At 39.5% G+C, this 13,859-nt stretch overlaps 1 protein-coding gene across 3 annotated transcripts in view; it reads left to right on the top strand.

Annotated features, from left to right (window-relative positions):
- Positions 1-13,859, top strand: part of METAP1D (methionyl aminopeptidase type 1D, mitochondrial) — a 48,252-nt gene that overhangs the window by 32,550 nt on the left and 1,843 nt on the right. For all 3 annotated transcript variants that reach the window (XM_084524452.1, XM_084524451.1, XM_084524453.1), the window contains exons 4-6: positions 1,475-1,623; positions 2,335-2,377; positions 5,938-6,101. In XM_084524452.1, the coding sequence (XP_084380578.1) occupies positions 1,481-1,623; positions 2,335-2,377; positions 5,938-6,101 (350 nt within the window). In that variant the 5' untranslated portion in view covers positions 1,475-1,480. The remainder of the gene's footprint in view (positions 1-1,474; positions 1,624-2,334; positions 2,378-5,937; positions 6,102-13,859) is intronic.

The raw sequence follows: 13,859 nt of genomic DNA, 5'->3' as shown, positions 1-13,859 counted from the left end.
ATTTAAAAGCAAAACAGGTACCACTAAAACAAGATTTATTTGTAGGACATAAGCCCCTCCCCCACAGAGAACACAGAGCTGTCCACTGAGCATCCAAAAGCCACACTGAATTCCCTGGGCAGTGGCAGCACCCAGTGTGCTACGTAATGCTTCAGTCTGCCTACATGCTGAAGGTGATAGATGGGTGAGCGAAGGCAGGAGCAACAGACCTGTGTTTATCCAGAACCAGTGGCTGCAGCATCCAATACAGACAGCGCGCAGGGCTGTGGCTGCCATCCCAGCCACCACATCTGCTGCAAAGCAGGGGAGCTGCACAGAAACCCCAAATTGTGTCTTGGGTGGGGTTGTAACTCCTCATATGCTTTTGTGCTGAACAAGGTGCAAGCTGAGCAAATAGACCTGGTTTTATCCTCAGTGCACGACACAAGTGCACTCTGTTGTATTCACTGTACATGATCGCTGAATATTTCAACATATGGTTATGTATGCCTTCTGCACCACAGCCTACCTATATTCCACGTGTTGTGAAAAAGCCCTCAAAAATCATAGCTGCCATAGCGTGTGTGTACAAAGTATGATTTTCAAAGGCTCAAAACTCATTCAAATCAAAATCAATTTGCACAGGAACCCTCAAAGGCACTTCTTCTCAATGAGGGAGGTTTCCCTACCAAATTTCAAATCCCAGCTCTAACCGTTTTGGAGACAGTCTATCCAAAAGAAAAGCTGCAAGAATGTTATTTTAAACATGTGCGTTTTCCACTCTACAGATACTCAGAAAATGGCTGAATGATTTACGAGTTTTTTAAATATATAAAAACACAAGAAAAAGATGAATCTAAAAAATGTCAAACATAGAAGTGAACATTCCTAAAAATGATGAATAAGTGCCTGTAGATTCACTACGATTGCCTAGGCTGTGGAAACTTGAAGTAAAATATCTTCAAGATATGAACCCAAATATTTAAATCTTTTACAAAATTAAAGAATAATTGGAAAACAATTTCATAAAATGCACAAGTGCATAATGATATATGTACTGCAGAGTTAGAAGAATGAATATCCTTTATTTTACAAATAAAAGAGGAAAGTAATGTGTTTTATAGGACTGGAAGCATTAAAACCAGACATTTCTACAGCAGCTACTGAAACAAGATGCCATGGAAAATTGGTGTCTTTGAGAAAGCAAATGTGGAAAAACGGATGGAAAGGAAGTAGATCGTATTTTAGGTTTTCTAGGAACCTTAGAATGCTTATTTCTACTGCATGCTTGATTTAAAACCTTTTTCTCTTAAAGGAAGAAAAAAAAAGTGGTCCAATATATCAATAAAGTATATCAGACAGTTTAGTGTTTTGTATCAAAGCAGTGAATTTGAAACATCCAAGGTTTCATCGAAACGTTTGGCTGCAATCACATTCAGTAAATATGAGAAACTATCTTTGCTTTTTTAACAGAATGTTATGTTTGATATTTTAGGTTGGCATGACAACTGAAGAAATAGATTCCATTGTTCATCATGAAATAATCAGACAGAATGCCTATCCTTCACCTCTGGGCTATGGAGGTTTTCCAAAGTCTGTTTGTACTTCTGTAAACAACGTGGTATGTCATGGTATTCCTGACAGGTATTTCCCCAATAATATACATTTTACCGCCGGGGATGAAAATGTTAAAATGAAATTAATAAATTGTGTTTAATATTGAACATATTTCAGCCTAACTACATGTCATATGTAAATGTATTGCAGATGCATATTATGTTACCACACAATGCTGATAGATGTTATAGAAATGTATGTGAAGTAGAACAACAATAATATTATCCTGCTTGTCCAAGTACTTCAAAAAAAAACAACAGAAAACAACAACAAAAAAGCACATAATGCCTTTAGAGTTTAGTGTGTGGGAAAAAATAGAACCAAGAATAATTCTGATTTATTTTTTCTCCAGCAAAATAAGTATAGGGTAGGGAATAAATATATTTGAATTTATGTTGTGTTTTTTTTTTTATTATTATTTGCAATACATTCAGCTACTCACAAAGTAAAATACGAACCCTAGTGAGAGAAAAAGAATAAATATAATGGTAGATTTTTCAGATGTTGATATGTTTTTCTGCCAGTTGTTTCTCATTATTTTATATTCAGCTACACTTGTTCTCTACATAGTGAGAGCTGAACATTAAAAATGGTTATTCTGTTTGCCTCTGCCTTCCTCCGTCACAAAATACCTACCCCCTGATTTTTATGTATGTGTCATTAGGTGTTTATTCTTATATTCCCTTTGTTGGGAACTGTCTGTCACCATTATTTTTTTCTTTTCTGTTTATGTTTCAGTCGACCTCTTCAGGATGGAGATATTATCAACATTGATGTCACGGTGAGTAATTCATATAAAAAATAGTCTTTGATCAACTTTAGAGTCCCTGGTAGCAACAGGAAGAATAGTGGATCGGAGATGGGGAACGCACAGATGGATGTGCTGTTTACTTCTAAGGCAAGGCACAAGCAGCTGGTTTCCTTTTTTGTTTTTAACTGTGTGTTTATTCCAGCTAGACCCAGGCCTGACTTGAATTTAGGACTGGAATCAGATGCACTGAGATCAATGTTGGCCTAAGTGAAATGTCAACCCAATCCTGCTATGTGTCATGTTTTTGAGAAGGTGTAATTGTTATTGATCCACTGTGTAGTTAATGCAGAGCACCGCAGTACTGGGCAGCAGCTGAAGATAGATATGTATGAGATGAGCTAACATGAAGAAAGCCAGCATTTTTCCTTCACTCTGCCAAGATTGATCTTCCTCTTCCTGCTGATTTTGAGTGGGGCCTGTCATTATCTTACTCTGTCATTAGAGGCTACATTGGCCTGTGTATGTCAGTCTATTTGGACAGCAACTCTTTTGCTAGCAGTGTTCCCTACATTTATTAAAATCCCCGAAGGTAGTGTTGTGTTCCATTTCTGGTATAAAAGCCCTGAACCTTTTGCGCAGAAACAGAAATAGTGTGATATAACCGTGACTTAATATTTCCAGAGAATGGCCAATTATAGCTACTTAAATAAACACTGGCTGGATTTTTGTAGGAGCAAGAAAATACTGAAACTGGGAACCTAATTCTGTTTCATTTAGAAAGCAAAAAGCATTCATGTTTTGCAGAAGCTTTTTTTTTCTTTTTTATTATAGATGTTTTTATTTTCCCAATGTGAATTTATTTCTAATATGGGTGCAGATGTCTTTTGAATTCTACCATTATTTTACAATATGGGAGTAACATAGGAACAAGATTTTTTAATCATTAAAAAATTCTTGGTAATTTGATACTATTTTCCATGGGCCCAAATTTCATACTGGCAAAAGCAAAGAAATCTCAAGTGGACTTACCTCTGAGCATGGGATTCAAGCTTTTTAAAATATTTTTTCTATGAACATTAGGGTCAGTGACCTTTTTCCATGGTATACTCGCATCTGATCCAGAACTGTGTTTCTTTTTTTGTTTCTTTTTTTTTTTTTTAATTCTACTAATTTCTTTCCCATCTCCATACTTTCTAATTGTAGAATTATGACTGCCAGTTTTACACAGAGTGATCTACCATTTTTAAAGTATATTTTGGGCCTCATTTTTTCACTGTGGTGAATTGATGTAGTTTTACTTAATTTGCTAGACTAAATCAGCTTGTCACAGCTAAGGATTTGACATCTGATTTCTTTATAACTCATTAAGGTACTTTTAAGTTTGTTTTTTGTTTTTGTTTTTGTTTTTTTCTTTTTTAGCTTAATCTGTCAGAATAATAACTCCTTAGATTAAATAAAAAAAAAAAAAAAGAGTGTAAATTCACATCACAGATCCTCTCCCTGATATTCTAAGTGAGACATTTTTATATTAATGTGGTCTGCACATCTTGTTCACCCTGGTTTACAAATTATGTATGACTAAAGGTTAGTTGTCTTTTTGAAAATATATTTTATTTGTTTTCTGCTTACCCTCAAAAAATAAACTAAATCTCGAAGTTTCTGTAAATGTGAAGATTCCTACAAGGGTAGGAATTGCTGATTATCTTTGTAAAGACTTTTTTAACATTTGAAACTGAACTGTGTTGTGTTTGATAACTGTTCAGTTCCAAACTATCTAAGAAAGAAATATTACTTTACAGTTTAGTTAATTGATCTTTTAGTTTATTTTAATGAGCAAAATTGGCATGTTTCTCAGGGGAAGAGAGTAAAAATCAAAGTAAATGTGCCACAACAAATTGTTTATAACTGTGTACAGGTTCTATAAAATGATTAAATAATATTCTGGTTATTAACTATAAACACTTCACACAATGTATAAATTATTTGAAGAAAAAATCTATTTTTGCACAATTAAAATGGTAGAATTTCATAGATGAAACACAGATTTTATTGGCTTGATTCAAGTAGCCTTTAGGATGTATTTAAGTGTAGAAACAGAAGCATTATGCATCAGAGAATCTACAGCACAGTGCAATTTTCAGCCAGCCATTACCAGGTAACATTTCTTACACCTTGAATCTTTCATTGACTTTTAAAGAATTAGTGCTGTAGTTGTAGTTTATTAATGTCAAAAATACATCATTGTGGTTGATAGCCTGCAGTAAATACTATTAATTTTAAGCTCTACTGTGTTTTAAATCTGTATTTGTTTTTCCAGGATGATGATGTGTAATGTTTTTGTTTGTTTGTTTAAGTGCCGTACTTGCTAGAGCTAAAAATGAACTAGTTCAGCTTAAATATGAACTGGCTAGCATAAAATCTGCCCATCAGGCATTAAATTGTAAAAGCAGATTTAGCGATAGCCTCAGCTGACAGAGGGAGGTGTACAACGGGGAAACGGCAAAGTTGGATCCTCGCTGACATTCATCTTCCTGTACAATGCTGTTCACTGGGAACTGCTTGCATTTCTTTAAATCTCTCCCCCAACACAAACCTGGCCTTGGAATAAACTGTCTGTAGCCATTTTTTAATTTTTTTTTTTTTTTTCAGTTTGGAATTGACCAAAAGGAATGTGAGTCTGTGTCTTTCAGAAATTGCTCTCAAGTGGCAAAAGTTCAGTGCTTCAAGCTTTGTGAATCATTAGTCCTGGGAGGATAGTTGCCCACTGTTTGGGGAAAAAAAAATGTTTTAGAAGATCAAAACTGTGCACCATTATAATTTGTCTTTTGGTAGGGAAATTTGGCTTGCTCTCACAGTTGTGTGCCTGCCTGCCGTACTGCAGAGCTGTAAAACGCGTTTCTGTGCAGCGCTGCAGAGCCCTGCATGGCTTTCCCGTGCCCCAGAGGGAACTTCAGGAGAGCTAAGGCTTGAAGCCTATGAAATGTCAAAAACAAAGCAAAACGAAACAAAAAAGCCTGTCATTAATTCAACAGGGTGCTACATTTGCCACCTAAGCATAACCCCCAAGCCCCTCGGGGGACATTCCCCACAGAGGGACGGGTCTCCCAGCCAGATGGTGGTGGGTCTCCTGCGGCCAGCATAAAGCTCAGCACCTCACCCCTGCAGGACACCGATGGGAGACCAACACCAGGGACCCCTCAGGACTCTGGGTGTCCCCCAAGCCCCCCTACAGCCCACACATGGCACGAAAACATCTTCTTGCTCACGGCCCCGCTGGCATCATGGCCCGTAGCTGAGCAATGTTGCCTGTGTCACCTCCTGGTGCTCTGCTAGGCAGCAATGCACAACTTTTTCATTTGTTGAGTTTTTAATTGGCAACCCTTACGCACCTTGCAGTCTTTCATGTGTTTTTTGTTTTTTGTTTTTCCAATGTTTCACTTTTCTGGTCTCATTCTCACAAATGCAGCCTACCAGTGACCTATCTGTTGCAACACATAGCTCATTCCTAGAAATAACAGATTTAATGCAGGAGGTAATCTGTTTCTAGATGCAAAATGAGAAAATGTCTTTATATTTCTGCATGTGTTTAGGTGTATTACAATGGCTACCATGGTGACACTTCTGAAACCTTTTTGGTGGGCAATGTGGATAAATCTGGTCAAAAGTTAGTGGAGGTTGCCAGGAAATGTAGAGATGAAGCAATTGCAGCTTGCAGACCAGGGGCTCCCTTCTCTGTAATTGGAAACACAATCAGGTAAGCCTTATATTGACAAGTAAAGGGAGGGCTGGCAAGTGGGACAAAGGTTATTGGTGGTTTGGTATAAAGCTGATGACATGTTTTATGATTCAAAACCATCATTTCAGTCTGATATCAGTATGTGAACTGCCAAGCTATAATGTTGTTCCTTGGGTAAGAGAGATTTTTTTTTTTTTTAAAGTGAATTACACCAGGGTCAGCAAAGATAACTGTGGAAAGAGTCAAAGATATTCATAAGGTAGATTTATATTAACAGATGTAATTTGTGGTGAGTTTTTTTTTTTTCTTTCTATTTGTGTGTGAAACTATATCACATCTGTCTAACAATGCAAGAAGGTTAGAAACCATTGTTTTCATTGTATAGCAATAATGATTGTTACAAAGGAATTAGTCAACATAAATAAGTCTCTTTGTTTAAAAAGTACAAAAATATTTAACTCGAGAGCTTCTTATCTTACAAAGACTAACGTCAGAGGGAAGAAAGAGCTCACATTAAGAGATTTTTCCCTATTTTGCATCTGTTCTAGCTGTTACATAAATGCAGTCATGACTTTTCTTCTGGCAGTTTTGAATAAAAATATGGCTTAATTTTTTGAAGGTACTTATAGATTATTTCTAAATGTTTGAAAAAAAAAAGACATATATTGTATACATTTCATTAAGCAATACTTCAGTGGACTGTTAATGGTCCCAACATACTATTGAATACGTTGCGATTACTTAAAAGCTGCAAGGCTTAGTCACCTTGAAAGGATGCTGCTTTTTTTCTTTGTAAATCTTCAAATACTTTAAGGAAAAAAGAGAGCGGCAAAATATCAGTTAGATGTATTTATAGCTTTAAAAATATTGTAACAGAGTCTGAATCAAACTTTAGTAAAACCTCTTTGGGTTATATCTGAGAAGCTTTTATTGAAGACTTTGTATAAAATTGTGTTTTTGACAGTTTTAAATTATAGGCTAACTAGCCTGGAGAAAAAGGATAGTGTCTTTCTGTTCTTTCATAGGAAATGTTGAATCAGACCCCTACTGGGAAAAGAAATTTAATGCATATCTCACTATCTTACTGTCCATGAATATAATAGAAGTGAATTCAAAATGTAGTTTTATTTTTGCAAATGGGATGAGTCGATAGATGCACCTCATATTTTTGAACACCTAGGGTTCAACAAATTTACTGGTGGTGCTCTTGCATTTTAACAAAATTTATTCTTGAGTAGAAGGGGGCACAGAACACTAGATTCTTATTCAAGCATTCTATCGAGCTCTGCATTCATGGCTGTGTCTAAAGGGCATGTCAGCCTTTGATTCTCTCTGAGAGGTAATTATCCTTTTCCTGTCACGGAACAACAAATGATAGCTAACTACAGAGGCACATTTGCAGTAGTCACATTCATCAACTGCAGAAAAAAAATTCAATTTAATTGTGCAACACAGCTGCACATAGGCTTTTTGAGCATTTCTGTTGTTCTCCCTGTCTTGCTATTCCTCCCTCCAGATCTATTTTTTAAACTTTTTTTCTGGTTATTTTTTCCCCCTTTTTGTCTCTTCTTCCATTTTTACTCTCTGTACTTTCTTGTTAAAGTAATTTTCCTTTGTGGCTCTCATTCTTTTTTCCCCATTGAAGGCTATGAATGTAGAAAATTATCACAATTACTCATATAATTGAGCCTCTTTGTAGCAAGTGCAACTCCAGTAGCCTTTCTCCATCATGAAAATGGTTTCATTATAGGGTTTTTCATATTCTCTGACACCATCTACACAGAGGAACAGGCGTGCAGATGAGATGTACTAGGAACAGGGTAGATCAGTAAGGTCACAGTAGGAATAATTAGCTCTGCTATGGAAAGAGCATCTAGGCCTTTTACTGCTACATAAATGTACTGTCCATGGCTTTTAGTCACAAAAAAACTTACTAACAAATGGAGCTCCCGCCTACTACTTTGAAAAAAAGATTTGTATCAACACTACAATTTTCCATCATTAAGACTAATAACACAGAGCCTAGTATACATCAAGGGGAATAAAAAGAAAAATCTCACATTCAAGTGGCGGCTGGGTGCTGACCTTTGTTCCCTTTTTTTGTGTTCAACTTAACTCTTTACAAAAAAGAGCCACACGCCACACCAACATGCAGGTGAACTCCAGCTAGTGCTAGCAAAGCATGGCATTCAATTGGAAAATCTGATAAATCTCCATGCAGGATAATGCATTTCATTACAGATTCACTACATTAATTCTAGCTGTATTAAAAAAAAAAAAAAAAAAAAAAAAAAAAAAAAAAGGAAGAAGTAAAAGAACAGAATTGAATCTGACATTGGATTTTTGCTGTGTTGCTACGGAGGTCAGTTTACTTGCAAAGTGTAAATATATAGTCAGCACCCCCTTTGAAAAGCAGATTAATCAAAGCTAGTAGATGTCCAAAACTACATATGAAATAGCAGGTCATTAACTTTATTTTTCAAGATTTTATCGTGTAGACAATTTAAATGTGCTGATGTGTTTAGAACTACTTCAACACTGCCTCTGCTGAAAGATCGCCTTGGTTGAGTGAAGTTGTATGTTTCTGGTTATTTATCTTTCTGCATCTGCATACATACATACAAAAATACGTAGAAATCTTCCATTTCAGGAGACTTAGAGATCATAAATACCTGAGAACATTTAGGCCCATCAGAATGGAGATCTGTCTAGGTATCTTTCATTAGTATTTTCTATAAACGTGCTCAAGTGGTATGCAGAACATATCTTAGACACAATAATCAGAGTATTTGCTTTCTGTAAATGGCTTGGGAATAATTATATCACAGAGGTAAGCTTGCATTCAGTATTGTAACATACTCTTTGTTACTGAAGCTCGATAGCTGAAAGCAAGTATTTCATGGGCAGCGGTTCCTTCTTACATTGGCTAGAAGTTGCAAATAAAAGATTACATGGATTCATGAGTAACTCTGCTTAGAGAAATGTGAATCTTTGCTAACCTGTTCCTACTGAAGATGGTGGCAAAACTGTCTATCAACTCCACTGGGAACAGAATTGGGCCCTGTGTTCCCATTTCCTTCTAACACTAATGACATTTCTCTTTCAGACAGAAATAAATCTGGTTTGCAATCTACTTTTTAGCCATTGAGTTTAGATATGTGCAAGTGTTGTGAGTGTATAGAGCTAAAAAACATAAACGTGATATTGTTAAATAAACCAGTTTCCAAGTCCTAGGAAAAAATAGTAGTGAGGAAAGTATTAATAAATGGTTTAAAATGTTTAACTCGTAAGTATATGTTTTGATATTAATTTAGAACAATATAAAGCAGAATTTAAAAAAAAATCTGTTTCTATCAGATTATGCACATTTAAACAATAAGTGGCTCAGGCAAAATAAGTCATTTTAATGTCATCTGTGATAGATTTTCCTTGACAGCTACTGTAAATTACAATTACACTGCTTCTCTCTGCACTTGAAAGTAAGCATTGCAATAAATTATCTTTTATTTCAATCCATCATGTCTGCTTTCAGAAACAGAGAACCTCAAATAAAAGTTCAGCACTATTGTAAGAAAAATACAGTAATTTGTGTTCCAGTTTGAAACTAAAATGTACCTTTCTTTCAAAAAACAATTGTTGGCTTTCAAAAATATTACTAATTATACCTCAACATTTATTGTCATTATAGGGAATCCCTGAACTTGTGCATTCCCTCAGTCTAGCATTACTATTAGAGAGAAAAATACTTTAATATTTTCCCCATATACATTTGTAATTTCTCAAATTAGTTAATATAGTGCTGTTGAAAATAAATATTTTTATCATAAGCAAATCTAGTTCAGGCTGATGCCATTTTCAAGAATGTTAAAAAAAATGCTATTCAATGGTCATTTTGTTAACAATATATTTAAGAAAAGCATTAATACTTTTAATTTAAATAAAAAAGATGCATTCATACAGGTCCCTGAACAAGAAAACAATTATTACAGATCTGTTCTCTCTTCCAGTGTTTCCCAAGTGTGCCCCCTGCCCAGTGGTGTAGGGCAGATTTGTTTGGGAGCTTTGGCCTCTGGTGTCGTGCAGCAGAGCATCGGTGTAAAAGTTTGGTCTCTGGGGAGAGACGCAGGCAGTGAGTGGGAAGCAGCTGTAGCTGGGAATCAGTTCCCCAGGATGTTCAGCCCAAGTCTGTGCCGCCCTAGCTGATCAGCCAACTCTTCCACTCTGGCACCAGAGGGCACAGGGAGGTATTGCTCCAGGCTGAAAGCAGGATTTGGTTTATTTTGTTTCTTCAGTGAGGGCTTAGATTATTGGGCCCGACCTGCCTTGAGGAAAAAGCAACAGAATCTGATAAATAGAAAATAAAGTGTAGCTTTGGGTTGTTGTTTGTTTATTTTTTGTCCCAGAATGGGAGTCCCAGTCATGAGACTGAGTGTATGGTGTTTTCCTCTGGAGCTGGGATGCCCCTTGTCCCCTGGGTGCTCCCAGAGGTTATCTGAGGCTCTCTGGGGAGGCACAGGGCCAGCCCCCCATGGAAATTTTTTCAAGCTCCTTTTCAGCAAGAGGGATTTATCCCATTCACTCAAAAACTCTCAATGGATGCTCCAGAACATCGAGGAGAGCTTTGTAGAGGAGCAGTCCTGCCTATTGCTGCTTTGTTGGAATTTCCCCGTTGGGCTGCTGGCAGGAAAGCCAAGTGTCTCCATGCTCATCCCTCCTTTCGCAGGGAATTAGCTGTTGTCTGGCAGCAGTTGGGAAGGAACTGACACCCAGCTCCGCTGTCCACTCTCAGAAGCATGAAGGCACCACCTGGGAGGCTCTGCCCATGGGTTTTAGGCAGACACCTGCCCTCAGTGACTTTCCTTTACCAGCTTGGCCACAGCCAATTCATCCCGACACTATGCACTTTGCCGCCTGCAGAAGAGGAGCAGTGCTGCAGGGACTCTTGACTCTGCAGCCGCTGGGCTGTAACACATGGCAGCAAAACATGAAATCAAGTACTGAGCTCATTAAATGATTATGCTTTTAATCCTGCCCAATTCACCTCTGCCCAAGCAACGCAACATGGCTCGAAGAATAAAATGTGTGATGGTAAATGTTATCAGCGGATATTTTTAACAACGATTGTACTGAAGAATCCTTGTCCTCCCTTTATGCTGTCAGTGCAGTGTGGCTCTGCTGCCCAGCTGGCACCGCAGGCAGTGGTGGGACTGGGATGTACCCACAGATGAGAAGCCCTGCAGCCCGGTTCCTCAGCCCCACTCAGCCTGACCAGCTCCTGCCACCCTCCTTCGCTTCTTTCCCACTTGCAGCCAGGACTCCTCTGGTACCCTGTTTTCACAGAGCAGGAAATGTAATCTTATGAAGCTGCCTTCTGGGGAAAGCTGGAGAGAAAGGCCACTGCTGACAGATCCCGAGCCAGGCAGTGAGGCAGCAAGACCAAAACATTGAGCTATTGTTGGCAGCAAATGGCCAACTTAGGCAAAACTGCTCCACTCTGTGACATCCAGGCTTTTTAACCAGATTCCACAGCCTGGGAGCTCCAGTGGCCAGAGGAATGATCAAGATCAGCAGTTCAGTTCACACTTCCCAGACCTGTCTTTCAACGTCCTCCCTGCAAGTATCTATGGTCTACATGAACGTTTGTGCTTACAGAATTACCCTTGCAAGTCGCAGCTGGCATTAGCAACCTTCTTTTATGGAAGCTGCATGTGTTTCACTGTACCTCCACACGGATGTGACAGCTCACTAGGATTTTTTAAATACTCCAAAGTGAAGCTAGTAGTTGCGGAGAGCTTTGAAATTCCCCATGCAGTGCTTCCGAAGCACATGCAGATATTAAAACCAGATTGAACATGGCTGAGTTTCATGCCTGCAGCTTATTTTCTCCACAGGTTTTCTGTGTGTCACTCCAAGTTCGTTGGTCATGTTAAAATTTATATAAAGAAGGCCCAGGCTCTGTATGTAGACACGTTTAAGTGGGGAGGCGGAGGAGCGCATATGGCTGGCAGTGCTGGTGTCACAGAAGGTAACCACCCGAGTACTGATACCAGCCGAGTTGTTTTCAAGCTCTTTGGCAAGAAAGTGGCAGAATTCAACACTAAAACGCGCAAGAACCACTTATTTCACCACAAGAGGAGGGGACGTGGTTGTAGCAGTGCCTCTCATGCCTGGGTGCCCTGTGAGCAGCTGCCCCTGCTGCCACTCAGCAGCTGGGGGTGGGTGTGGGGCCCAGCAGCAGTCAGGGGTGCCCTGGGCAGGCATTGGCGGAGCTGAACAGCTGCTGGCATCATTTAGCTCTTGCAAAAAGACTCACAGAAGGAGGCAAAGGAAAAGGTTACCCTGCGGTGCATATACGGCTTCTCCCGTCTCTTCAGAGAATCGCTTCCCCCGTATGGGAACCATTATCTGCATTGCTCTGGGCTTGGTCACCGGAGATCTTCCATTTCATTTTGTGTATGTTTCTGAGTAATCTGACTTTCTAATTCCTCCCTGTTCTTCCTTGGCCTTCAGCATCGTCCTAAACAGTCCAGGTCTCTGACCCAGACCAGGCTGGCATGACAGAGGCACAGCAGAAAGACTTTTCCATCACTAGTAGGACTTTTCACTGCATAAGCCTTCATGATTTTTTTTCCATGTAAATTGTGTAGAAGATGAAACTCTGGACCTTGAATATAACTAAATGAAGCCCAATTTCTAGCGTTACTAATAACAACTAAACCTGAATTTCCCATTCTTCTCCAGAAGTAATGAAAGAAATGTGGTGAGTCCTTGTATCGGGGTGATGGGTAGGTAAAAGCTACTACACAAATCCTGTTAAAACATGCTCTTAAGGCCTGGACATGGCAGCACTGTCAACTGTTGACCTGTCTCCCCTCTCTCACTCCTGCACCACGGTGGAGGCGCTCCATGTCCTTCAGCAGTGGCAGCTGCTTCCAGGGACAGTGACAGGCGGGTGCCGGCACGAGCGCTGTGGAGGCTGCATGGCCTTGTGCGCAGGGCAATGGCTACGTGAGGAGACAGCTGGCACCTTTATTCTTTTTTCTCATCTTTCCCGCTCTTCGTCAGCCTGTAGTCACACTCTGAGGAGCATTTGCTCAGCCACAGCTATAGCCAAACCAGAAGTGTTAACTACCTGCCTTGATTTAAAATGAACAAATGAGGCTTTTGATCTCACAGACAAAATCTTTTCAGACTGAGTGTATTCCTGCCTTGCTCCTGTGATCCAGTTTGCTTTTAGAAACAATGTGGGGATGATATGCAGGAGCAGCTTCCTTGTCACTTCTAATCCGTCTCCCGGCCCCCCAGATCTCCGTGTGTTTCCATTTTGGACCCGGCTGGCCCTGCTTCCTGAGTAGCCTCCAGTCAGCACCAAGCAGGGCCCTGGCAAGAGGCCTGCAAGCATCGGGCAGCCCCTCAGCCAGAGGACACCCCACTTGTCTCCAGGTCCTCCAGCTTTTAGGGATTAGGATAGGATTTTGCTTTCCCAGCAAGGGCAAGGTGCAGTGCTGGGCCCTGTTCCTGCAGGCAAGAATATCTTGCTCGGAGATGTTCCTTACTCACAGGCCATGAGGAGAGGGCAGAGCTCCCAGGCAGAACTCAAATGCCGTATCTGTTATAATTTGCTTTCGGTACTGTCGTGGTGGGTTCGTTAGAAATACGTTGTGAATTGAAGTGAACAGATCTGCAGTTGCAATATGTTTCGGCATTGAGTGTTTTTAGTATTTGGCAATGGAATAGGTTTGCCTTCTACCAACCCCACCAGCAGCAGGACCCTCC

This window comes from Aythya ferina, assembly GCF_964211825.1.
Source record: "Aythya ferina genome assembly, chromosome: 6".
In the NCBI taxonomy this organism is placed as follows: Eukaryota; Metazoa; Chordata; class Aves; order Anseriformes; family Anatidae; genus Aythya; species Aythya ferina.
This window is presented reverse-complemented; position numbering and strand designations above follow the sequence as displayed.